The sequence below is a fragment of the Dendrobates tinctorius genome, unplaced genomic scaffold, assembly GCF_039654945.1.
Source record: "Dendrobates tinctorius isolate UK_male_01 unplaced genomic scaffold, ASM3965494v1 ptg000173l, whole genome shotgun sequence".
NCBI classification, from domain to species: domain Eukaryota; kingdom Metazoa; phylum Chordata; class Amphibia; order Anura; family Dendrobatidae; genus Dendrobates; species Dendrobates tinctorius.
Genome location: NW_027361840.1, coordinates 7,997,037 through 8,024,976, shown reverse-complemented (window position 1 = coordinate 8,024,976; position 27,940 = coordinate 7,997,037). Strand labels below are relative to the sequence as shown.

The window sequence follows — 27,940 nt, the reverse complement described above, 5'->3', positions numbered from 1 at the left end:
CCCTCCGGGTGCCAGCACTGTCAGCTGGTCCTCGCTATTTCCATTTGCTCTTGCAGCTTATGCTACCCCTCCGGGTTCCAGCACCGTCAGCTGGTTCTCGTCAGAGCCTTTGGCCTAGGTGCCTCCATCTCGGTATCCGAGTTCCGGCAACGTCTGCTGGTCCTTGGTAGTGCTTTGTAGCACAGGTACCTCCTGCTTAGTAACCGGGTTCCAGCACCGTCAGCTGGTCCTCGGTAGTGCCATTGGCTCTTGTTCCTTCTGCTGCCCCTCCGGGTGCCAGTACCGTCAGCTGGTTCAAGAGGACAAAGAACAGGAAGACAACCACCAAGATGCAGAACAACAAGAGAGAGAAGACAAAGAAGCATAAAAAAAACAAAGCAGAAGAACATTAAGCATAAGACTAATACTCTGAGCAAATGATATTATCTTATTTATAAGCAGAAGAAGACTAAGCAGTGTATGGGGGTGAGTCCGTTCCTCCTCGTGGTGCCCCTGGAAAAGGCCTGCTGCTGCAGGCCAAACTGAACGCGGACAAATCCTGTTGTAAATCTTTTGTGACAGGCAGAACGGAAGGTGTAAACTTCTAACTTTTCTAGATAACAACTACAGGAATGCCTGACACAAACAAGAATATGATGAAGAAGAATAGGAAGAAGATGAAGAAGCTGAATATGTAGAATAATAATTGTTGAATAAGAAGAATATGAAGAATGTAAGAAAAGGAAGAAGAAGAAGAAGAAGAAGAAGAAGAAGAAGAATGTAAAAAAAGGAAGTAGAAGAATTTAAAAAAGGAAGAAGAAGAAGAATGTAAAAAAAGGAATAAGAAGAAGAATGTAAAAAAAGGAAGAAGAAGAAGAATGTAAAAAAAGGAAGTAGAAGAATGTAAAAAAAGGAAGAAGAAGAAGAAGAATGTAAAAAAAGGAATAAGAAGAAGAAGAAGAAGGTAAAAAAAGGAAGAAGAATAAGAAAGAAGAAGAAAGAAGAAAGAAGAAGAAGACATACATGTCTGGCAAAATATAAATGAGGCTAACATAGTCAATATCTTTGTAACTCCTAACATCTTTAAAAAAAAGTTTAATTCCTGCTATTCCATTTGATTGGGCTAAACCTCTATGGCTTTAATGTCTCCTCCACCTCCCACAATACATTCTACATTATTCTTAGTTGTTTTTCTTCATGTAGAATTAACCTACAAGGAAAGAAAGGGTTTTTTTTAATTCCGATATTTTGGCCCCATTGACTTGCATTGGTTCCCGGTATCGGAATCGGCGATACCGATACTTTTTTTTAAGATCGGCCGATCCATTCCGATCCGATATTTTCAAGTATCGGCTGGTATCGCTCAACTCTAGTGGTAACCAAAAGTCCATTTAATAAACAAATATGACTTAGGCTACTTTCACACATCAGTTTTTTGCCGTCAGGCAGGATCCGGCTTTTTTTTAGAAAAAACGGATCCGGCATAAATTTTGGAGAACTGTAGAAACGGATCCGTTTTTTTGCTGGATCCGTCTCTGTTCCTGGCGGCTGGCCAATTGGATCTGAGCATGCGCAGACTTAAAAAACCGGATCCGGTGGCTGGATCCGTCTTTTTCTGGATCCGGCGCATTCCGGCGCCCATAGACTTTCATTGTAGCAAAAAGCTGGAAGCGCCGGATCCGGCGCTTCCGGCTTTTTCGCCGGAGACAAAAAACGTTACAGTAGCCATTTTTTCCAGACGCCGGAATGAGACAAGTTGCCAGATCCGGCAAAAAACGGATGAAACGCAATGCCATCCGGCACGATCCCGCGCTAATGCAAGTCAATGGGGAAAAACCGGATCCGGCATTGCATTTTGCCGGATCCGGTTTTACAAAAAAAAGCCGGATCGCGCCTGAAGGCAAAAAACTGATGTGTGAAAGAGGCCTAACAGATTTTTCATGTTTTTAAAATAAAAAAATTCCAAAAATTATCCCTTTTAGGCCTCTTTCACACATCAGTTTTTTGCCATCAGGCAGGATCCGGCTTTTTTTTGTAAAACCGGATCCGGCGAAATGCAATGCCGGATCCAGTTTTTCCCCATTGACTTGCATTAGCGCCGGATGGCATTGCGTTTCATCTGTTTTTTGCCGGATCCGGCTACTTGTCTCATTCTGGCATCTGGAAAAAACGGCTACTGTAACGTTTTTTGTCTCCGGCAAAAAAGCTGGAAGCGCCGGATCCGACGCTTCCGGCTTTTTGCTACAATGAAAGTCTATGGGCGCCGGAATGCGCCGGATCCAGAAAAAGACGGATCCAGCCACCGGATCCGTTTTTTTAAGTCTGCGCATGCTCAGATCCAATTGGCCAGCCCCCAGGAAACAGATATAACCTGCTAGACGGATCCAGCAGAAAAACGGATCCGTTTCTACAGTTCTCCAAAATTTATGCCGGATCCGTTTTTTCTAAAAATAGCCGGATCCTGCCTGACGGCAAAAAACTGATGTGTGAAAGTAGCCTTAGTCCTTTGCGATCAGGCAGACTGTTACGTGCAGAATACTGACTCAAACTGACGGTGTCGCTGTCAGAGGTAACATCATTCTGCTGTGACAAAGACAATTGAATGTAAACACATGAGCCATGCACACAGAAAAACACAGTATAACAAACGTATAAAAATACTCTGTTGTAAAAAAGTAACAGTAAACAGCAAGTCCTAATAAAAAGATGATAACAAAACAGGGTATTTGGTTGATACTTTTTTTGCAAAAAATGTAAACTAAGCCGCTCTACCAAACGTATACCCATATCAGAGCAGTCCCTAACCGATGTATTTAAAAACCCGATCATGTGTATGAGCAGGATTCAGAAAGGTGATGTCGATTGTGGATACGCTGTTGAAGACCGCTTATATGTGCATGGCCCACAAGGGAGGGGTGGAGATATAAACACATGGGCCATGCACACAGTGTACAAGTCTGTAGGACAGTGTTCACACCACCAAAAGACTGAAACACAGAAAAACACAGTATAACAAATGTTTAAAATACTTTGTTGTAAAAAAGTAACAGTAAACAGCAAGTGCTGGTAAAAAGATGATGAATCCTGCTCATATAGGTTACTATACACATGGTCAGGTTTTTATATACATCAGTTAGGGACTGCTCTGATATGGGTATACCTTGACGTTTGGTAGAGCGGCTTAATTTACATTTTTCGCAAAAAACGTATCAACCAAATACCCTGTTTATTATCATCTTTTTAATAGCACTTGCTGTTTACTGTTCCTTTTTTACAACAGAGTATTGTTATACGTTTCTTATACTGTGTTTTTCTGTGGTTGTGACAGAGACAAGCACTGTGCTATATATTCCATGACTTCGTCAGCTTCCTCTTTGCTAATACTCTTGTTAGAGGTAAATGAGTCCAATTGTGGCCTATATTTGGTAGCACCACTGCACCGAGCACTGATGCCAGTGGTGGCGGTGCTTTTGCAACTCCCTCATTCTTAGCTGTAATATGTTTTTTTCTGTTACACTACCCCAACCATTGCAATTGCCACAATAGACTTTGTACAACACAATATTTAATTTTGGCCATCTTTTCAACCTCAATTAGTCTCCCTTTAACAAAAAAAACATAATAAGAAAGCTCAGTTAGGGAGATGTACAAAAAGCACAGTATAGATGTGACATGTAAGTTGTCAGATTTGACATGCACAGATAAAAGTCTAAATTTTTTTTTTTTACAAATTTCAACCTTCTTGCCAAAAATGACAAAAGAAGAAATGCTAGCTAGGTGAGTACACAACCAAAAAGCCAGGATGTGCGTATGTTGCGTATTTGCTTGTAGAAATTTCTGCAAGGCTTCTGCATCTCTTGGCGGGAAAACGCAGTGGAAAATCCACACTTTTTATACGTTTTTGTTGCCTTTATGATGCGATTTTTTTCATGCGGCTTTGTAAGCTAAATAAGATATATTATTTAAAAAAATAATGATAATTGTGATGTCATTTCGTTGTTCAACCTCTTCTTTTTCATTCTCGATTGAAGACCATAATATCATACCATGTTTAAATTTATAATGTTTATACACACAAAATAAAACAAAAAAAAAACCTTCCTTCTCACCCCCACTGGGGGTGGCCTTTATTGTCCTTCCTCATTCTTGGGTCCTCTACCAGAGGTCTGGGAGTTTGAGGGTTCTGCGCAGGATCTTAGTTGTTCCCAGTATTGCGCTTTTCTGGACAGAGAGCTCAGAAGTTGCTCCTGGGATCTGTTGTAGCCATTTTCCCATCTTAGGGGTCACTGCTCCAAGTGCTCCTATCACCACAGGGATCACTGCTGCCTTCACCTTCCACATCTTCTCCAGTTCTCCTTTGAGGCCCTGGTATTTCTCCAGCTTCTCATATTCCCTCTTTCTGATGTTCACTTGGCACCGCCACATCTATTATCATTGCTGGCTTCTGCTCCTTGTCTATTCTCACAAATATAAGTGAATGCCTTACATGTAGATGTAATACCAAGCCCAAGGTTTAGTAATGAACAGGTGACAGCCAGATACCCTCATTAATAAAAAGACACACATCTATGTAGAAGCATAATTAACCTACATATGCTGTAACTAAATGGCAACTATCAGAAATCTACGTGAAATGCAATATCTGTTTATTTTTCAAAAAATGAAAGAAAAAATGGCGTGGTCTCCCACAAAAACTCTTACTGTTTCTCTTATTCATTCTTATCTGGACTATTGTAACTCTCTTCTAATCGGTCTCCCTCTTACCAAACTCTCCCCCCTCCAATCTGTCTTGAATGCTGCAGCCAGGATCATATTCCTCGCCAATCGTTACACCGATGCCTCTACCTTGTGACAGTCATTACACTGGCTACCCATCCACTCCAGAATTCAGTATAAACTTATTATCCTCACCCACAAAGCCCTCCATGGCTCAGCACCACCTTACATCTCCTCCCTTGTTTCAGTATACCACCCGTTCTGCTGATGACCTGAGGGTAGCATCCTCAATAATCAGAACCTCCTACTCCCGTCTCTAAGACTTTACACATGCTGCGCCAATTCTTTGGAATGCACTTCCCAGGTCAATACGATTAGTCCCCAATCCCCACAATTTTAAGCGTGCCCTAAAAACGCATTTATTCAGACTGGCCTATCGCCTCAACATATTAACCTAATCTATCCCTGTGTGGCACAGCAGGCCCAGATTGGTAATGTACCCAACCGGGCATTTTCCCGCTGGGCCGCTGCCATGTGGGCCACCAGTGGCAGCACCCGCTCATCTGGCCGCTTGCCAGCTGATGCGGCCGCTGGCCTGGCTGTTGTTCCTGTCGCCAGCGCTCTGCGGGCACGGCGGTTATAGTTTCCAACCCTCCCGGGATTTTTCTATCCGCACTGCAGGGAGATAAGCCGCCACCCCCCCAAGCACCCCATCCTTGCCATAGCATGAGACCTCCCCCGCTCCCCCCGCAGCCACTCACAGCATCACTTGCCTGCACTCTTCTCTGTTCACATGACCTGTGATGAGGTCACAGGAGGGGAGGAGTCAGGGGTCACATGTTCAGGAGCCTTTGTCCAGACCCCTGATCATGTGACCCCTGACTCCGCCCCTCCTGTGACCTCATCACAGGTCCTGTGCGCTCAGCCTTGCCTCTTGGTGTCTGTAGGACTCTGCTGTGCTGGTTGCCATGGTGCTGGATGAGGGAAGTATGTGTGGGGTCAGGAGGGGTTTACAGGGTAGATGTAGCAGAGCCGTGTGTGTATGAGGTATACGGAGCGGAGCTGTGTGTGTACAAGGTGTACGGAGCGGAGCCGGATGTGTACAAGGTGTACGGAAAGGAGCAGCGTGTGTACGAGGTGTATGGTGCGGAGTCGGGTGTGTATGAGGTGTACAGAGCGAAGCCACGTGTACGAGGTGTACGGAGCGGAGCTGCCCGTGTACGAGGTGTATGGAGAGGAGCCATGCGTGTATGAGGTGTACAGAGAGGAGCCATGTGTGTACGAGGTGTACGGAGCGGAGCCATGTGTACGAGGTGTATGGAGCGGTGCCGCGCGTGTACGAGGTGTACGGAGCTGAGCCGTGTGTGTACTTGGTGTATGGAGCAGAGCCGCGTGTGTATGGGGTACACGGAGCGGAGCCGTGTGTGTACGGAGTGGAGCCATATGTGTACGGGACGTATGCAGCGGAGCCAAGAGTGTACGAAGCATACAAAGCGGGCTTTTCCCATGGACACAGGAGTATACGGCAGAGCCCCGAGGAGCATTTTAAAACTCGCACATGACGTTCCACCTGAAGTGATGTGCTGGAAGCTGACCGGAAATTAGATAATTTCATGAGGAGATTGTGACAGAGCTAGGAATGCTTCAGATCCATCACCATGTCCTCCTCCGACAGTGCAGACAGCAGGACCGCCTTGGAATTGGTGATGCCGGCCATGTGAGCAGATCGTGATATGTCCTGCACCGGGAGGCTCAGGTGGGAATTACAATGGGAGCCGGGCTGCTATAGTATCTTTATAGAATCTTTCTTTATTTCTTTCTCTCTTTTTCTTTCTTTCTCTGTTCTTTCTTTCTCATTCTCTGTTCTGTCTTTCCCTCATTTTCTTTCTCTCTCTCTGTTCTTTCTTTCTCTCTCTCTGTTCTTTCTTTCCCCTCTTTCTTTCTTTTTCTTTCCTCTCTTTCTTTCTCTCTGTTCTTTTTTCTTTTCTTTACTTCTTTCTTTCTCTCTCTGTTCTTTCTCTGTCTGTCTCTGTTCTTTCTTTCTTCTTTCTCTCTCTGTTCTTTCTTTCTCTCTCGCTCTCCTTTCTTTCTCTGTTTTCTTTTCTCTCTCTCTGTTTTCTCTCTTCCTTAGTGCCAGTCTGTGTGCCCATAATGCCAGCCACTGTGCCCTCAGTACCAGTCAGTGTGATCAGCAGTGCTAAATGGGTGTGGTTGGGCGTGGACATGGGTGTGACTAGTTGAGAAATGGATGTGGCCAGGGCGTGGCCCAAAATTTGCAGCCTTTGTCCCTCTTTCCCTCCTTCAAAAGTTGGGAGGTATGATAGGGGCAGCTATGACCAGGGGGGTCTGGTTGCCCAATGGATAGCAATTCTGCCAGGAATTCTGTCACCATACGTACAAAAGGGGGCAGAGCTTTGGGAGGAGTACTGTACCTAAAAGCAATAAATAGGACTGAGCTGAAATACTGGGCACAGCTGTGACTACATGTTATATAGTCATGTTAATCTCCTCTCACTTCTTGTAACCTACAAGTGTACAAAGATATTCTATAGTAACCATGTGACTAGTGGGCCTGTGTAACTTCAAATGCCAGGGCTGAATTTTAGTCCCAGTCCGGCCCTGTGGCACAGCCAAAGGTTTTTACCATAACCAGGTTCCCCACATCATGTTCCCACATGCTTTATGCATCCTTTAGCCCTCTGCGTCTGTACTGTTACACACTTAACATTATGGCTGGTCCATACAATCAGGGCAACTGTTACCACCCACCTTTCGTGTCTACCTCTTTCCTCATAGACTGTAAGCTTGCGAGCAGGGCCCTCATTCCTCTTGGTATCTGTTATGATCTATGTGATTATTGTTATGCTGTAATGTCTATCGACTGTACAAGTCCCCTCTGAAATGTAAAGTGCTGTGGAATATGTTGGCGCTATAGAAATAAAATGTATTATTATTATAGAGGGAAAGCCGACGGCTGAGGTCTGATGTTAATATTCTGAGAAGGAGCCAATAGCCATAAAGGTTCCCAGGCTAATAATATCAGCTCACAGATGTTTGCTAGCCTTTACTGGCTAGTTTACAGGACCCCAGAAAAAAATTTACATGGGGTCCCCCTATAAAATTGAACCAGCAAAGGCTAGGCAGACAGCTGCAGGCTGATATTAATAGCCTGAGAAGGGGCCATGTATATTGGCACCCCCCCAGGCTAAAAACATCAGCTCTCAGCCGCCCCACAAATGGCACGTCTTATAGATGCGCCAATTCTGGCACTTAGCCTCGCTCTTCCCAGTTGCCCTGTAGCGGTGGCAAGTGGGGTTTATATTTGTGGGGTTGATGTCACCTTTGTATTGTCAGGTGACATCAAGCCCACAGATTAGTAATGGAGAAGCATCTATAAGACACCTCTCCATTACTAATCCTATAGTTACTGTACATGTAAATAAAGACAAGAATAAGGTCCTTTATTTGAAATGATCACACAGACTCCTTTATTGAATCTAACTTACTGAATGCCTAATCACCGACGCACTCCGCCACTCGTCTTCTGCAAACAATAAAAAAATAATAAACCAACATATAATACTATCCTGTCTGACGTAGTCTATTTAATACTGAGTGTCCCACGGCGATCTCACTTGTAGAACAGTAACATCGGGAGATGTGACCGCTCTACCCGGCCTCCGGCAACACACTGACAGGAGGTAATCACTCCCGCAGTGTATCACTGCGTTGCCGTGAGAGTTCTCCGGAGTTCATCAGCTCCGATACTCTCACTTACAGCACCGCTGCGTGAGAACTGGAGCTAATCAGCTGATGAACTCCGGTGAACTCTCATGGAGGATCAGCGACACACTGGGGGAGCAATCACCTCCTGTCAATGTATCGCCGGTGGCCAGGTGACATCGACGTGGGACACTTGGTATTAAATGGACTACGGCGGACAGGGAGTTTATGTTGGTTTATTATTCTTGATTGTTTGCAGGAGATGCGGGCGTCGGGGATTAGGTATTCAGTGAGACTGTATATTGTATGTGATTATGTCAATGTTTTGATTTTTTTTACAATTGAACTCAGGTGCCGGATGATGAGACTATTCTCCCGTCATCGGCTCATACTGTCTGTTATATGTGACAGCATAGTCAGATGGGAGTAGTAGTCACATCAGACGACGCCTAAGTACAATCACTATGGGCTGTTCTTCGCATGGGTACACAGACACCCACAGACAGACCCAGACATCTGCAGACAGACACATGCAGACACTCGCAAACACAGACACCCGCAGACAGACGCAGACACAGACACCCGTAGACAGATGCCGACAGGCGCAGACACACGCAGACAGACGCAGACACATGCAGACACATGCAGACACTCGCAAACACAGACACCCGTAGACAGATGCCGACAGGCGCAGCCAGACGCAGCCAGACGCAGACACATGCAGACACCCGCAGACATGCAGAAACACGCAGACTTACACAGACACACGCAGACAGACACAGACAGACACCCACATACACAGGCAAACAGATGCAGATAGTCACAGACAGACGCAGACAAATGCCGACAGACACGCACATATTCTCCGCTCACACAGATTCTCCGCCCACACACTTTTCCTCCTTCTGACATCATTTCCCTTGACAATTCTGCAGTGTTTTTGGCAGCAAATCTGCAGCAAATCTGCAAACCTTTTTACACCTGCGTTTTTGCTGCAGATTTGACTGAGTCAGTTGAAGGCAATGAGTCAAAAACGCTGTAGAAATGCAAAAAGAATTGACATGCTGCAGAAAATAAAACTCTGCAAATACGGATCGAAATTTATGGATCATGTGCACCACACGTCAGGATTGTCATTGCACTACCTTGCTTTAGTATTCCATTGCATTTTTGGAGCATTTCCGCGAGGAAAAAACGTCGCAAAAATGCATCAAAAACGCTTCGTGTGCACATAGCCCTTGTTATTCTGCTGACCTTTGTTTAGAACCGTTGCATCCTATAATTTTCTATAGAATTGAAAGATTCTGTCACCTGAAAGCTCATTGCTTATTAACCATAAATACTTCCTAAAAAGGAAAATCTTGAACAATCTCCAGAAACGGAGACTTTTTACATCTCTGGGAAATTTACAAATGAATATAGTTTATATAACAGAGATACAGAAGTGCTGGACCCCCGATGTGGACAGACAGACCTCGCTGACTATATTAAGCTATTTTGTCCAGTGTGTCTGTATGTATGTCAAGAGGACAGTAAGGGAGAAAAAGCAACACCGAGAACAAGTTCATGACTCTTCACTTAGGCCGGTTTCACACTTGCGTTAAAGGCCGCAGCGTTGGCCTGCGCACGGCCGCCGCTAAGCCCCGCCCCCTGCCGTGCTTCCTCCGGTGTCTTCGCCTCCGGGCGCATGACGCTGCATGCGTCATGCATCCCCTATCTTTATCACTGAGGACACAGGCCGTGCGCAGTATGCGTTTTGGCGGCGCCTGCATCCTTTTGACGGTGCGCCGACCAGCGCCAAATGCAACCTGTTGCAATTTGGTTGCGCTCGGCGCACTGTCAAAAGGACGCAGGCGCCGGCAAATGCATACTGCGCACGGCCTGCATCCTCAGTGATAAAGATAGGGGACGCATGACGCATGCAGCGTCATGCGCCCGGAGGCGGAGCTACCGGAGGAGGTGCTGCAGGGGGCGGGGCTTAGCTGTGGCCGTGCGCAGGCCGACGATGAGGCCTTTAACGCAAGTGTGAGAACCGGCCTTATGGAGACATTTATGGTCCCAACTTAGGATATCAAAAATTGTAGGAAAGGAATTTTCTCTCCTTAAAAGTGCATTACCGTGGGCAGGCTAATACAGATTGTATCCACAGGGTCTTCATCACCAAGATGCAGAGTACAAATCTTTACATCCTGCAAAATATTTAAAATGATTACTTATAAGGAAGAAGAAACTGATAAGAAATCAATAAAATAAGACATATAAATAATACTTTTCAGTCTGCAGAAAAAGAAAACAGTACGCAATTGTCATGATCCAGACTGAGTTTTGAGTCCTGCCTTTTCATGTTCCTGGTCTGGTCATTTCAGGGGTTAACTTTTCTCAGCCTCAGTCTGGTCTCAGGTTTGCTATTTAGCTTCGCTGCATCCTGCAGGCGAAGTCAGCTATAGTTCTGCCTTCGGGGTGTGTATCTGACTCTGGTATATCCTGATTTGTCCTGCTATGATCCCTGACTCCATGGTTTTGACTTGACTTGCATTCGGACCTGCTTCTGTCTTTGTCTTATCTGCCTCCGATCGTTGCTCATCCCCTGGCTTGTTTCTGACCAAGTGTACTGCTGTGACCTTTGGTACTTCTGCTCTTGACTCGGCTCGTCTGACCACTCTTTCGCCACCTGGTGGCATTTGTGCTGCTGCTCAGTATTGCTATGCAGATTGGGTGCTTGCTTGTCCTTTTCCTCGGCCTGCCATCCCGAGACTAACGGTCAGACGGAGAAGACCAATCAGTCACTTGAGCAGATTTTGCGATGTCTTGCTACTTCTCAGCCGGATGATTGGTGTTTTCCATTGCCAGTGGCTGAGTTTGCATTTGATAACGGGTCAATCTCCACTGGCACCTCTCCGTTCTTCTGTAACTACGGTTTTCACCCCTATTTTGGCGAATTTTACAGGCTGGATTCAGGATGTCCAGGGGCTGATTCGGCAGTTGAACTGTTGGGGGAGGTGTGGAGGGAGGTCCAGAAGAACATTGCGGAGGTTCAGGGCAAACACAAACTTTTTGCTGAGAAGCGACGGTCTGTAGGACCTATATTCTTGGTAGGAGATAAAGTGTGGATGTCTACCAAGAACATACGTCTGAAAGTTCCTTCTGCTAAGCTAGGTCCCAGGTTTATTGGTCCTTACGAGATCATTGAGGTTGTCAATCCAGTTGCTTTTTGCTTACGTCTACCTCCGCCGCTTCGGATCCCCAATGTGTTCCATAAGTCCCTTCTTAAGTCATTTGTACCATCCTCTACTGAGTCTCCATCCTCTCCGCCTCCTGTCTTGGTGGATGGTCAGACTGAGTACGAAGTGGAACGGATTGTGGATTCCCGTATGGTCCGCTGTTGTGAGTTCATTTTCCCCTTTGTCACTGAGGTCTGGTGAACTCCCTATTCTGGTAAAGGAAGGTAATGAGCCTGATTATCAGGCACCTAAGCCTAATGAGGATGACTGGCTGAGTGGAGTCACGGACTGGATATAAGGCTGCCGACGCCCTTCTGCCCTGCGGGTGATTTCTCTGTGGACTTCTAGGACACCAGTCTGATTCCTGCTCCTCTAAAGCTAAGTTTTCTGCTTTGCCTGTTAGCATTTGTGTTTTGTTTTTGTTTTCCTTGCTTTTCTGGATTCTGCCATTCCCTGCTGGGGTGAGCTGAATCTCCTTTTGCCGGTTGCTCTGTCTTCAGAATATTCCTGTGTACTGACACAGCTTTTTTGAAGCCTAGCGTCTTCAGGGCCTTTTTCACTGTCAGTCTGTTGGCTCTTATTTTCATAGGGTTTTTCACGGATTGCAGACAGCAGCTTTCCTGTCCTTTCCTATCTAGTTAGCTTGGGCCCCGTCTTTGCTCAGTCTATCTTTCTGTCTGTGTTAGTGTTTTCATCTTGCCTCACCGTCATTATATGTTGGGGGCTGCCTATTGCTTTGGGTTCTGCTCTGGGGCAGTTTAGATTTCCCCTTTCTTTCTTTAGGCCTATTTAATTCTCCGGCTGTGATCGAGGGGTCTAGGGCATCGTAGGAACCCCCCACGGCTACTGTTAGTTGTTGTGGATAGGATCAGGGGTCTGCAATCCGATAGCTGCCAACCTCTCTGGTTTTCTGGACTTAGCTAGCATTTCTGTTTTTGCCTCCTACGGTGACTCAATCATAACAGTCCGCTGTTCACTTCAGTATTTGATCCATTGAAGGGGCTACGGTCCGGAGGATCGATCTTGGGTCCTGGCGCGATCGGTTCATGCTGATCATTTGGTTCGGGCTTTTCATATGCATTATCCTGGGAAACCTGGGGGTCCAGCGGCCCCCCCCTTGAGAGGAGGATACTGTCATGATCCCCCCCTGAAATGACCAGACCGGGAACATGGAAAGACAGGACTTAAAACCCCGTCTGGTCATTTCAGGAGATATTCTTTCTCAGACTCTGTGTGGGTTCAGGTTTGCTATTTATCGCCGCTGCTTCCTGCAGGTGATGTCAGTTATAGTTCTGCCTACGGCGTGAGTAGTTGACTATGTTGCACCCTGATTTGTCCTGCTGTTATTTCTGACTCAAACCATGTCTGTGTTATTCCCTGCTCCCTATCCCGACTCTGTGTGTCCCCTTTGTGTCTGGACTTCTTGGTAATTGAACTCAGCTTGGACCCTGACCTGCTTTTGTCTCTTGTCTCTTACATATCCGCTCCTGACCATTACTGATCCCCTGGCTTGTCTCTGACCCTGAGTTTGCTTATTCCTTTGGTACTGTGTGGCGCCCCTGAGGCTCAGTTGCCACAGAGGTACTGCACCTTCTCCTAAATTGTAGTGCCCCACCATCCAGGTAAGGTGGGAACTCCTTTCCACGCTCCAACACTCGCACCCCACACAACAGGGTAGTTCTGCACAACCACATTGCGGCTCAGTGCTTAGAGAGTAGCAGAGCACCTCTGGTGGTTCCCTGCATGGAACACTGGATGTGCTGGGAGGTGGGTGGAGTTGAGATATATAAAAGAGTGGGAAAGTGTAGGATTATGGGGCAGTCTGGAGGTTCAGTCTGGAGGTTGAGTCTGACAGAAGGTCAGTGAGGAAGGAAGCCACTCGGGAGGAGTGGGGATCCCTGGAAGAAGGGATGGAGGAAGGAGTACTGCAGCTGCCTCAGTGATCTGAGCTAGCTGGCATGGGAAAGGAACAGAAGGAGAAAGACGCAGAACTGCAACCTATGCTTCCATAAGAGAGAGAAGGATTAGTATGGAACAAAGGAGTAGGAGAACAGAGAGGAGACGTGGGTTGGAAGAGGAACCCTGCCTATAGGTTCTCAGCGCAAGGCCAGGACCTTGTCCCCGAGGTTGTATGGACACTTATGGTTCTGCAGCAGACACCGGTGGAGTAGTTGGCTGTAAATGCACTACTCCCATCTAAGACTTGGGGCACAACAGCAACTGAATAGAGAGCCAAGACTCCAGAGAAGGGAGTCCCCGAGAGAGGCTACAGGTGTCTGCAATACGAGTAGAGTTGTTAGGAACATCTGACAGGAGGAACTTCAGAGTACCATGGTACTGGAGATCTTCACACTTTAAGGCGCAATAGAGGAGTCGTTCAGGAAAGGTATATGTTGGCGGAGTGTTGGAGACGAGCATTCCATCTGGCCTGGAGGTTGGCTGAGTCTCTGACCCGGAGGACACGGCCCAGAGGCAGGCACCCATGTGTACCGCAGACTGTGAGTAAAGCTTTGGAACTGCAAGCCTCGGTGTTCTCCATTCATTCCTGCGCCAACCTGCTCAGCACCGCTACATCTGGGTACCATTCTTTACACTGCCTGCGCCTTTCCAAAATAACTACACTGCCCTGGGACATCTGCCCTGCCTGTGGAGGGCTATACCATCACTGCAGCATCCTACCATCTGTCCCAGAGGATCTGTCTGCAGCGATGGCTTAACACCTCCCTTGCCGAGCAAGTGGCGTCACGAACTATTCTATTCCATTAACTACATATACATTCCGCCATTGACTTGGGCGCCCAGGGCCACGGTCCGGGTCACTGCTGCTGTGACACATTCCCCTGACACCGGCCCGGTACCGAGTACCCCACGGCTCTGGAAGGGCAACCCAACTGTGCTACAGTCTAGGATTTGACCCAGCTTGTTTCACTTCTCTGCTGCCACCTGGTGGTAGCTTTGCTGCTGCACAGCAGGTCTGCTTCATCTGTGTGCTGGACCTCTCTCCACTTTTAAGTCCCCTAGCAGAGCTAGATTCTGCCTGCATTTGCAGCATCGTAATAGGGGGCAGTATTATAGTAGCTATTGTCATGATCCATTTTTGGATTTGTGGCAGCTCTGGTTCCTCTCACATTAAAACTTTTTCCTTTCAGGCCAGCGGGGGTTAAAAGCAGTTTTCCCCACTGTCAGCTGGTGTTACTGCAGTGCTGTTGGGTCAGCTGATGTTGCTGGTGACCACTCCCACATCCTTTAAAACGTCACTTGATGCATCAGCTGACTGTTGGTGATACATTTCCTCTTTGGAGACCAACCTTTGCAGAATCAGCTCGTATTATAGTACTTATATTCTTGTACATAGGAGGCAGTATTATAGTAGTTATATTCTTGTACATAGGGAGCAGTATTATAGTAGTTATATTCTTGTACATTGGAGCAGTATTATAGTAGTTATATTCTTGTACATAGGAGGCAGTATTATAGTAGTTATATTCTTGTACATAGGGGCAGTATTATAGTAGTTATATTCTTGTACATAGGAGCAGTATTATAGTAGTTATATTCTTGTACATTGGAGCAGCATTATAGTAGTTATATTCTTGTACATAGGAGGCAGTATTATAGTAGTTATATTCTTGTACATAGGGGCAGTATTATAGTAGTTATATTCTTGTACATAGGAGGCAGTATTATAGTAGTTATATTCTTGTACATAGGAGGCAGTATTATAGTAGTTATATTCTTGTACATAGGGGCAGTATTATAGTAGTTATATTCTTGCACATAGGAGGCAGTATTATAGTAGTTATATTCTTGTACATAGGAGCAGTATTATAGTAGTTATACTCTTGTACATAGGGGCAGTATTATAGTAGTTATATTCTTGTACATAGGAGCAGTAATATAGTAGTTATATTCTTGTACATAGGGGGCAGTATTATAGGAGTTATATTCTTGTACATAGGAGCAGTATTATAGTTGTTATATTCTTGTACATAGGGGCAGTATTATAGTAGTTATATTCTTGTACATGGGAGCAGTATTATAGTTGTTATATTATTGCACATAGGGGCAGTATTATAGTAGTTATATTCTTGTACATAGAAGCAGTATTATAGTAGTTATATTCTTGCACATTGGAGCAGTATTATAGTCCTTATATTCTTGTACATAGGAGCAGTATTATAGTAGTTATATTCTTGTACATAGGGGCAGTATTATAGTAGTTATATTCTTGTACATAGGAGCAGTATTATAGTAGTTATATTCTTGTACATTGGAGCAGTATTATAGTACATATATTCTTGTACATAGGAGGCAGTATTATAGTAGTTATATTCTTGCACATTGGAGCAGTATTATAGTAGTTATATTCTTGTACATAGGAGGCAGTATTATAGTAGTTATATTCTTGTACATAGGGGCAGTATTATAGTAGTTATATTCTTGTACATAGGAGCAGTATTATAGTAGTTATATTCTTGTACATTGGAGCAGCATTATAGTAGTTATTTTCTTGTACATAGGAGGCAGTATTATAGTAGTTATATTCTTGTACATAGGAGGCAGTATTATAGTAGTTATATTCTTGTACATAGGAGGCAGTATTATAGTAGTTATATTCTTGTACATTGGAAGCAGTATTATAGTAGTTATATTCTTGTACATAGGAGCAGTATTATAGTAGTTATATTCTTGTACATAGGGGCAGTATTATAGTAGTTATATTCTTGTGCATAGGAAGCAGTATTATAGTAGTTATATTCTTGTACATAGGAGGCAGTATTATAGTAGTTATATTCTTGTACATAGGAAGCAGTATTATAGTAGTTATATTCTTGTACATAGGAGCAGTATTATAGTAGTTATATTCTTGTACATTGGAGCAGTATTATAGTACATATATTCTTGTACATAGGAGGCAGTATTATAGTGGTTATATTCTTGTACATAGGAGCAGTATTATAGTAGTTATATTCTTGTACATAGGGGACAGTATTATAGTAGTTATATTCTTGTACATAGGAGCAGTATTATAGTAGTTATATTCTTGTACATAGGAGCAGTATTATAGTAGTTATATTCCTGTACATAGGGGACAGTATTATAATAGTTATATTCTTGTACATAGGAGGCAGTATTATAGTAGTTATATTCTTGTACATAGGAAGCAGTATTATAGTAGTTATATTCTTGTACATAGGAGCAGTATTATAGTAGTTATATTCTTGTACATAGGGGCAGTATTATAGTAGTTATATTCTTGTACATAGGAAGCAGTATTATAGTAGTTATATTCTTGTACATAGGAGGCAGTATTATAGTAGTTATATTCTTGTACATAGGAAGCAGTATTATAGTAGTTATATTCTTGTACATAGGAGCAGTATTATAGTAGTTATATTCTTGTACATAGGGGCAGTATTATAGTAGTTATATTCTTGTACATAGGAGCAGTATTATAGTAGTTATATTCTTGTACATTGGAGCAGTATTATAGTACATATATTCTTGTACATAGGAGGCAGTATTATAGTGGTTATATTCTTGTACATAGGAGCAGTATTATAGTAGTTATATTCCTGTACATAGGGGACAGTATTATAGTAGTTATATTCTTGTTCATAGCAGCAGTATTATAGTAGTTATATTCTTGTCCATAGGGGGCAGTATTATAGTAGTTATATTCTTGTACATAGGAGCAGTATTATAGTAGTTATATTCTTGTACATAGGGAGCATTATTATAGTAGTTATATTCTTGTATATAGGGGCAGTATTATAGTAGATATAGTCTTGTACATAGGGAGCATTATTATAGTAGTTATATTCTTGTATATAGGGGCAGTAATATAGTAGTTATAGTCTTGTACAGTTGTGGACAAAAATATTGACACCCGAGCAATTCTGTCAGATAATACTCAGTTTCTTCCTGAAAATGATTGCAAACACAAATTCTTTGGTATTATCTTCATTTAATATGTCTTAAATGAAAAAACACAAAAGAGAATGAAGCAAAAAGCAAAACATGGATCATTTCACACAAAACTCTAAAAATGGGCCAGACAAACTTGGTTGCACAACCTTTAGCCAAAATAACTGCGACCAACCGCTTCCGGTAACCATCAATGAGTTTCTTACAATGCTCTACTGGAATTTTAGACCATTCTTCTTTGGCAAACTGCTCCAGGTCCCTGATATTTGAAGGGTGCCTTCTCCAAACTGCCATTTTTAGATCTCTCCACAGGTGTTCTATGGGATTCAGGTCTGGACTCATTGCTGTCCACCTTAGTAGTCTCCAGTGCTTTCTCTCAAACCAATTTCTAGTGCTTTTTGAAGTGTGTTTTGGGTCATTGTCCTGCTGGAAGACCCATGACCTCTGAGGGAGACCCAGCTTTCTCACACTGGGCCCTACATTATGCTGCAAAATTTGTTGGTAGTCTTCTGACTTCATAATGCCATGCACACGGACAAGCAGTCCAGTGCCAGAGGCAGCAAAGCAACCCCAAAACATCAGGGAACCTCCGCCATGTTTGACTGTAGGGACTGTGTTCTTTTCTTTGAATGCCTCTTTTTTTCTCCTGTAAACTCTATGTTGATGCCTTTGCCCAAAAAGCTCTACTTTTTTCTCATCTGACCAGAGAACATTCTTCCAAAACGTTTTAGGCTTTTTCAGGTAAGTTTTGGCAAACTCCAGCGTGGCTTTTTTAGTTCTCGGGTAAGAAGTGGGGTCTTCCTGGGTCTCCTACCATACAGTCCCTTTTCATTCAGACGATGACAGATAGTACGGGTTGACACTGTTGTACCCTCGGACTGCAGGGCAGCTTGAACTTGTTTGTATGTTAGTCGAGGTTCTTTATCCAACATCCGCACAATCTTGCGTTGAAACTTCTTGTCAATTTTTCTTTTCTGTCCACATCTAGGGAGGTTGTCATGATCCAGGACGGGGTTTCGCTTTGGCCCGTCCTGGTCAGACAGGGGGTTAATTGTTTCTGCCTTTCTCTGGCAGAGGGTGGCTATTTAATGTTCACTGGACCGAAGTCCGGTGTCAGTTATACTCCTGCCCTTGGCTGAGTTAGTTGAGCTCTTGTGTACGTGTGCCTTGTGCCTGATAACTTGTTGCTTGTTTGGTTTTGATCCGGTTCTGTCCCTGTTACGAGTTCTGCCTGTCCCTCTTGTACCGCACTGCCCTCTTGTGTATGACTCTCTGCTTGTGATTTGACTATTCTCTGCTCATCCCTTTGGTACCACACCGCCCTCTCGTGTTTGACCTCTGCTTGTCTGACCTGCATTTTCCTCTCCTCTACTACAGTATTCCTGCAGTAGGTACATTACATCATCTGCAGCAGTAGGACGCTAAGCTCTGCCCCCTGCAGTCACATGATCGTAGGTCCTGGTACGCCTTACTATTTTCCGTGCCTCAGGTCCTGTCTGCTTAAACCTTCACTACCGTATTGGGCCCCGTGCTCTCCCGCAGTGTGGCTAAGTCACCCTGCTCAGCCGTGGCAGTTGCCGACGCTGACAGGATCCTGACATTATAACTGACCGTTACCATTTTTTTCTCTGCTCTCCTTCTCCTGTGTGTGTGATGGATCCTATGCACGCTCTTTCTGAGCAGGTAAAGCACCTGACTCAGATGTCTCAGAGACTCCTGGGGGAACAACTAGCCCTTGCTCAGGCTCAGCAGCTGATCGCTGACACTGTGCAGGGGGTTTTATCATCAGGGGCTCGGGAGGTTACAGTAATTTCCCCTGAATCTCCAGTTAAGTTACCGGATACTTTTTCGGGAGATAGAAGGAAATTCAAAGTGTTCAAGGAGGGCTGTAAGCTTTTTTTTTCATTGAGACTACACTCTTCGGGGGATGAAAGTCAGAGAGTAGGGATCATTGTCTCTGTTAAGGGGAGCTCCCCAGGCTTGGGCTTTCTCCCTTCCTACCACTGCCCCTGAGCGTATGACTGTGGATGTATTTTTTGAGGCCTTGGGGCATATTTATGATGAGCCTGATTGGATGCATATGGCTGAGGATGTCAGGGGAAGCACTCAGCCGAGTAGTTCTGCTCAGAGTTCAGACGCTGGGCTGCTGAGGTCTGCTGGAATGATGCCGCCCTCCAGGGTTTGTTCCGTAGAGGTCTGTCTGAACATCTGAAAGATGCCTTGGCTCTCCACCCTAAGCTTGATTCACTGGAGGAGGCTATGACACAAGCCATCCGAATGGATCGCAGGCTACAGGCCAGGGGAGTGATGCAGGTTGAAACCCCATTATTTTCTCAAGGAAGGGGAGCCAGTCTTACATTGGAAACCATGGAGATGGGAACCATCGACTTCAAGGAGAAAGGAAAGAGACAATGGCGCTTGGGAAAGTGCTGTTTTTCCTGTGGGGATTGCGGACATTGGAAAAAGGAGTGCCCTTCTTATCCACCAACCTGCAAGCGACTGAGCCCGGGTGATTGTCGTGGAGGTCACGCAGGCTCTCAGGTACCCTTTTCTAAAATGTTGTTACAAGTCGAACTTTGTTGTGGGAGTGTCCCCACAACCACTTCTGCTTTCGTGGATTGTGGATCGTCGTTGAACTTTATTGACTCTGACTTGGTGTCCAGGTGTAAGAGACATTTAGGTTGGAGACTCCTATTCACGTTGTAGCAATTGACAAAACACCACTGGCTAAGAATAATGTCATATTTCGTACAGAAGGTTTTCTCCTTAAAGTGAGTTCCTTGCACCAGGAACATATTTCATGTTTTGTTATGGACAACCTGCCTGCGGGACTGGTGTTGGTGTTCCCCTGGTTACAATTACATAATCCTGTGATTAACTGGGAATCTCGGGACATTGTTAAATGGGGTCCCTATTGTTCTGAAAAATGTCTTGTTACTGTGTCTGTGTCATCCGTGGGTCTGAAAGGTATTCCGGAGTACCTAAAAGACTATACGGACGTTTTCTCCGAAAACGAGGCTGAGGTTTTACCACCACACCTTTGATGATGCCATTGACCTGGTTCCAGGTGCTAAATTGCCCAAGGCCCGCTTGTATAACCTTTCAGGTCCAGAACGGGATGCGATGAAGGAATAGATTTACGAGAGTCTCCGTAAGGGACACATTCGTCCTTCTGTTTTTCCCGTGGTGGCGGGGTTCTTTTTCGTAAAGAAAAAAGACGGTGGTTTACGCCCATGCCTCGATTTTCGTGAGTTAAATAAGATAACTGTGAGAATTACGTATCCCCTCCCACTTATTCCTGAATTATACAACCAGTTGTCCGGAGCTAAGTGGTTTTCGAAATTAGATCTACGGGGAGCGTATAACCTTATCCGAGTCCGGGAAGGAGATGAGTGGAAAACTGCTTTTCTCACTTCTGAAGGGTTGTTTGAAAATTTGGTCATGCCTTTCGGTCTGACCAATGCTCCAGCGGTCTTCCAAAATTTCATAAATCATGTGTTCTCTGATTTTATTGGACGTTTTATGGTGGTGTATTTGGATGACATATTGATCTACTCTCCTGATAAACAGGCTCATATTGGTCATATTCGGGCAGTTCTCCAAAGGCTTCGGGAGAACTGTCTCTTTGCTAAACTAGAGAAATGTTTATTTTTTGTTCAGGAACTGTCTTTTCTGGGGTTCATTGTGTCTGCTGAAGGGTATCGCATGGATCCTAATAAGGTGAAGGCCATTGTCGAGTGGGTTCAACCTTGTGATTTGAAGGCTCTGCAGCGTTTCCTAGGATTCGCCAATTATTATCGCAAATTTATAAGGGGGTTCTCACAGGTGGTTAAACCCCTCACAGACATGACTCAAAAGGGGGCCGATATCAAGATAGCGATAGCGGCGTTTCAATTTATAAAAAAAAATGTTTCATGTCTGCTCCGGTTCTTATTCAACCGGACCCGTCTGAACCATTTATTGTTGAGGTGGACACCTGTTGTGAGTTCATTTTCCCCTTCATTACTGAGGCCCGAGGAACTCCCTCTTCTGGTAAAGAAAGGTAGTGAGCCTGATTGTCAAACACCTGAGGCTGATGATTGTGACTGGCTGAGTGGAGTTACGGACTGGATATAATGCTGCCGACGCCCTTCTACCATGCGGGTGATTTCTCTGTGGGATCCTTGGAGACCAGTCTGAATTCCTGCTCCTCCAAAGCTGTTTGCGTTCTCGGCTTTTTGCTTTTGTGCTTTGACTTTGTTTTTGCTTTGTTTTTCTGGATTTCTGCCATTCCCTGCTGGAGTGTGCTGAATTCATTTAGCTCTGTCTTCTGAAAATACCTGAGTGCTGATTCAGTTTTTGAAGCCTAGCTGCTTCAGGGCCTTTTTCATATCAGCTTGTTGGCTTATGTCTTTGATAGGGTTTTGGCAGATTGCAGACAGCAGCCTTCCTGTCCTTTCCTATCTAGGTAGTTTTGGGGCCCCATCTTTGCTCAGTCTATCTTTCTGTCTGTGTTAGTATTTTCATCCTGCTTCACCGTCATTATATGTTGGGGGCTGCCTATTGCTTTGGGGTCTGCTCTGGGGCAGTTTAGATTTCCCCTTTTCTTTCTTTAGGCCTATGTATTTCTCCAGCTGTGATCGAGGGGTCTAGGGCATCGTAGGAACCCCCACGGCTACTGCTAGTTGTGTTGATAGGTTCAGGGGTCTGCAATCTGATAGTTGCCAACTTCTCTGGTTTTCTGGACTTAGCTTGTATTTCTGCTTTTGCCTCCTACGGTGACTCATTCATAACAGAATCACCCGCCATACCGCAGATTCTAGGGTACTCAATAGCAGGAAAGAATTGTAAAAAAAAAAAAAAAGTGTACTTACTACCTGGAATGATAATGCCTTGGCTGCTCTCTTTCGGAAGGGGTTGTCAGAAGCCGTAAAAGATACTATGGTGGGATTTCCTGTTCCCTCTGGTCTTGACGATTCTATGTCAGCCATTCAGGTTGATCGGCGTTTGCGTGAACGCAAAGCTGCACGAGAGGTGTTGCCACCTGTTGAACAAATGTCTGAACCTATGCAATGTGATAGAGTTTTTTCCAGAGAGCAGCGTCAGGAGTTCAGAAGGCGTAATAAGTTGTGTTTTTTCTGTGGAGATGCCTCGCATATTATTTCTGTCTGTCCCAAACGAGAGAAACGCTTTGCACACACGTTTTCTGTTGGGGGTGTTCAACCTAAGTTTCTTCTGGCTATTACTCTGATCTGCTCCCTGTCCACATTTTCCGCCAAGGCGTTTGTGGATTCGGGAGCAGCCCTAAACCTAATGGACTTGGATTTTGCTAAACGTTGTGGATTTCCGATGACACCTCTGCAGACGCCTATCTCTTTGAGGGGAATTGATGCTACTCCTTTGGCTAAAAATAAACCCCAGTTTTGGACCCAGGTGGTAATGCGGGTCGCCCCAGACTATCAAGAAAATTGCAGATTTCTGGTGTTGCATAATCTGCATGATACTGTTGTTCTGGGGTTTCCCTGGTTACAGATTCATAATCCAGTTTTGGATTGGAAATCTGTGTCTGTTGTGAGTTGGGGTTGTCGGTGTGCCTTTAGTGAGGCTCCGGTGTTTTCCACCTCTCCTCAGTCACATGATGTTCCTGATTATTTGGCGGACTTTTATGATGTATTTAGTGAGAATGAGTCTGCGTCTCTGCCTCCTCATAGGAGTTATGACTGTGCAATTGAACTGAGCCCGGGGTGTAAATTTCCCAAGGGTCGGCTCTTCAATTTATCTGTACCCGAGCACGAGGCTATGCGATCTTATATTAAGGAGGCGTTGGAGAAGGGTCATATTAGACCATCCTCGTCACCCTTGGGTGCCGGTTTTTTTTTTGTAGCCAAAAAGGATGGATCATTAAGACCTTGTATCGATTATCGTGCCCTTAACAAAATTACTGTTAAATATCAGCATCCGTTACCCCTGATTTCTGATCTATTCTCCAGAGTGAAAGGTGCTTGCTGGTTTACCAAGCTTGACCTCAGGGGGGCGTATAATCTTATTCGCATTAAGCATGGGGATGAATGGAAGATGGCGTTTAATACTCCGGAGGGACATTTTGAGTACCTGGTGATGCCTTTTGGGCTCACTAATGCCCCTTCTGTCTTCCAGTGCTTCATGAAAGATATTTTCCGAGATTTTGTCGATAAATTTTTGATTATCTATCTGGATGATATTTTGATCTTCTCCAAGGATTGGGATTCTCATGTGGAACATATTCGGACTGTGTTCCGGACCTTGAGGGAGAATTCCCTGTATGTCAAGGGATCTAAATGCCTTTTTGGAGTACAGAGGATTTCTTTTTTGGGATTTATTTTGTCCCCGTCAACTATTGAAATGGACCCGGCCAAGGTACAGGCCATTCACGATTGGGTTCAGCCCACTTATTTGAAGGCCCTCCAGAAGTTTTTGGGTTTTGCTAATTTTTATCGGAAATTTATAGCAAAATTTTCTAGTATTGCCAAGCCATTGACTGATTTGACTAAAAAGGGTGCTGATGTGTTAAATTGGTCTTCGGAGGCTGTTTCTTCCTTTCAGGAGTTGAAGCGAAGATTCACCTCCGCCCCGGTTTTGCGGCAACCTGATGTCTCACTTCCATTCCAGGTAGAGGTGGATGCTTCTGAGATTGGTGCAGGAGCTGTTTTGTCCCAAAAGGATCCTGTAACATCTAAAATGAATCCCTGTGCTTTCTTTTCCCGAAAGTTCTCTCCATCTGAACGTAACTATGATGTGGGGAATAGGGAACTGTTGGCCATGAAATGGGCATTTGAGGAGTGGAGACATTGGTTGGAGGGAGCTAAGCAAGAATTTGATTTACCTAGAGTCGGCTAAGCGCTTGAACCCTAGACAGGCTAGGTGGGCCTTGTTTTTTACACGTTTTGATTTTGTGGTTTCTTTTCTTCCTGGAACAAAGAATGTCAAGGCAGACGCCCTCTCTAGGAGCTTCCTTGCTGATTCTCCTGTGGTGACCAAGCCTGCTACCATCTTAGGCGAAGGGGTAGTTCTTTCTGCCATCTCGCCCGATTTGAGACGTGCTCTGGAAGAGTTCCAGGAGGACAAACCTGAGTGTTGTCCCAGTGGAAAGTTGTATGTTCCTGACCAGTGGAAGAAGAGAGTGATGTCTGAAGTTCATTGCTCTGCTTTGGCTGGTCATCCAGGTATTTTTGGTACTAGAGATCTGGTGAGTCGGTTTTTTTGGTGGCCCTCCTTGTCTCGTGATGTCAGGAATTTTGTGCAGTCCTGTGGGACGTGCTCCCGGTCTAAATCGTGTTCTCGCTCTAGTGGGTTGTTGATGCCTTTGCCTGTCCCCAAGAGGCCATGGACCCATATTTCAATGGATTTCATCTCTGATATGCCTGTCTCTCAGAGGATGACTGTTATTTGGGTGATTTGTGATAGGTTCTCTAAGATGGTTCATCTTGTACCACTCCCTAAGTTGCTGTCTTCCTCTGAGTTGGTGCCCCTGTTTTTACAACAGGTGGTTCGTTTGCATGGGATTCCTGAGAACATTGTATCTGACAGAGGAGTGCAGTTTGTGTCTAGATTTTGGAGAACTTTCTGTTCCAGGCTGGGAATTCAGTTGTCCTTCTCCTCTGCTTTTCACCCTCAGACCAATGGGCAGACAGAGAGAACAAACCAGACCTTGGAGTCATATTTGAGATGTTTTATTTCTGCTGATCAGGATGATTGGGTTTCATTTTTGCCCTTGGCCGAATTTGCTTTGAATAATAGAGCTAGTTCTGCCACTTTGATGTCACCTTTTTTTTGTAACTTTGGGTTTCATCCTCGATTTTCTTCAGGGCAGATGGAGCCCTCTGCCTGCCCAGGTGTTGACACTGTGGTGGAGAGAATGCACCAGATCTGGGACCAAGTGGTGGATAAGTTATCTCTCTCCCAGGAGAAGGCCCAGCGGTTTTCCAACCGACATAGGACCATTGGTCCCCAGTTTAAGGTTGGTGATATGGTGTGGTTATCATCAAAAAATATTGCTATGAAGGTGGCTTCTCCTAAGTTTAAGCCTAGATTTATTGGACCTTACAAGATTGTGGAGATTATTAATCCGGTCTCTTTTCGTTTGGCTCTTCCTGTCACATTTAAAATCCATAATGTGTTCCATAAATCTTTGTTGAAGAGGTTTGTTGAACCTGTTGTTCCGGGGGTGGCACCTCCAGACCCTGTATTGGTTGAAGGTAACATGGAGTATGAGGTAGAGAAAGTACTGGATTCCCGTCTGGCTAGACGGAGACTCCAGTATTTGGTTAAGTGGAAGGGTTATGGTCAGGAGGATAATTCCTGGGTCTCCGCCTCTGATATTCATGCCAAACTATTGGTGCGTGCCTTTCATCGGGCGCACCCTGATCGCCCTGGTGGCATAGTTGAGGGTTCGGTGACCCCTCCTCAAGGGGGAGGTACTGTTGTGGGTTCATTTTCCCCTTCATTACTGAGGCCCGAGGAACTCCCTCTTCTGGTAAAGAAAGGTAGTGAGCCTGATTGTCAAACACCTGAGGCTGATGATTGTGACTGGCTGAGTGGAGTTACGGACTGGATATAATGCTGCCGACGCCCTTCTGCCCTGCGGGTGATTTCTCTGTGGGATCCTTGGAGACCAGTCTGAATTCCTGCTCCTCCAAAGCTAAGTTTGCTGCTCGGCCTTTTGCTTTTGTGCTTTGACTTTGTTTTTGCTTTGTTTTTCTGGATTTCTGCCATTCCCTGCTGGGGTGTGCTGAATTCATTTAGCTCTGTCTTCTGAAAATACCTGAGTGCTGATTCAGTTTTTGAAGCCTAGCTGCTTCAGGGCCTTTTTCATATCAGCTTGTTGGCTTATGTCTTTGATAGGGTTTTGGCAGATTGCAGATAGCAGCCTTCCTGTCCTTTCCTATCTAGGTAGTTTTGGGGCCCCATCTTTGCTCAGTCTATCTTTCTGTCTGTGTTAGTATTTTCATCTTGCTTCACCGTCATTATATGTTGGGGGCTGCCTATTGCTTTGGGGTCTGCTCTGGGGCAGTTTAGATTTCCCCTTTTCTTTCTTTAGGCCTATGTATTTCTCTGGCTGTGATCGAGGGGTCTAGGGCATCGTAGGAACCCCCCACGGCTACTGCTAGTTGTGTTGATAGGTTCAGGGGTCTGCAATCTGATAGTTGCAAATTTCTCTGGTTTTCTGGACTTAGCTTGTATTTCTGCTTTTGCCTCCTACGGTGACTCATTCATAACAGACACCTCAGAGGTGGGGGTGGGGGCGGTATTGTCCCAGCGACCCACCACTTTGACCAATTTGAGACCTTGCGCCTTTTTCTCAAAGAAATTCTCCCCTGCGGAGAGAAACTATGATGTTGGGAATCGAGAACTTCTGGCCGTAAAGTTGGCCTTTGAAGAATGGAGGCATTTTTTGGAGAGGGCTGTCCATCCTATAATCGTAATTACGGACCACAAAAACCTAGCTTACATTGAGTCAGCTAAAAGGTTGACTCCCAGACAGGCTAGATGGTCACTTTTTTTTCCCGATTCAACTTCTCGATCACTTTTTGGCCAGGATCCAAACATGTCAGAGCTGATGCCTTGTCACACAGTCTAGATCCGGTGTCCCCCCCCGAACCTCCATCCTCCATTCTTCAGCCTGGGGTGGTGGTGGCAGGTGTTTCTAATATGTTGGAACGGGAGATTCGGGAAGGCCAGTCTCTTGCACCTCCGGCTAAGCTGGTGGATAAACTTTTCGTGCCAGCTCAGTTTCGTTTCAAGGTCCTCCGGGAGTTCCATGACTCAGTTTTGGGTGGACATCCAGGGATCTCGGCTATCCAGAAGGCCATTGCTAGAGTATTCTGATGGTCTTCTTTAGCCTCTGATGTTGGGGAATATGTGTCCGCATGTGATGTTTGTGCCCGTGCAAAAACCCCCCATAACCGGCCGGCCGGGGAATTGGTACCACTGCCAATTCCTGAGAGACCATGGACTCATTTGTCCATGGATTTCATCACCAACCTTCCCCCCTCCAAGGGTAATACCGTCGTTTGGGTTGTGGTGGACAGGTTTAGTAAGCAGGCACATTTTGTACCTTTGTCAGCTCTACCTAATGCGGAAACATTGTCCAGATTGCTTGTTGAGCATGTTGTGCGGTTGCATGGGGTACCCTTGAATGTGGTGTTTGATAGAGGAGTGCAATTTGTTTCCAGATTTTGGAGGGCTTTTTGTAAGAGGTTGGGTATTGGTCTGTCCTTTTCATCCACTTATCATTCAGAGACTAATGGGCAGACCGAGCGGACCAATCAGTCTCTGGAGCAAAGTCTGCATTGCTTGACCTCAGCCCGACAGGATGATTGGTGTTCTGTGTTACCGTTGGCCGAGTTTGCATTTAA

General features: G+C 45.1%; 1 protein-coding gene across 2 annotated transcripts in view; it reads right to left on the bottom strand.

Annotated features, from left to right (window-relative positions):
* LOC141054009 (cathelicidin-related antimicrobial peptide Bf-CRAMP-like) overlaps positions 1-27,940 on the bottom strand; it is a 75,205-nt gene that overhangs the window by 13,858 nt on the left and 33,407 nt on the right. For both annotated transcript variants that reach the window (XR_012221328.1, XM_073551151.1), the window contains exon 3: positions 10,536-10,607. Coding sequence is in view for 1 of the 2 variants with exons in the window: in XM_073551151.1 (XP_073407252.1) it covers positions 10,536-10,607 (72 nt within the window). In the remaining variant the exon portion in view is untranslated. The remainder of the gene's footprint in view (positions 1-10,535; positions 10,608-27,940) is intronic.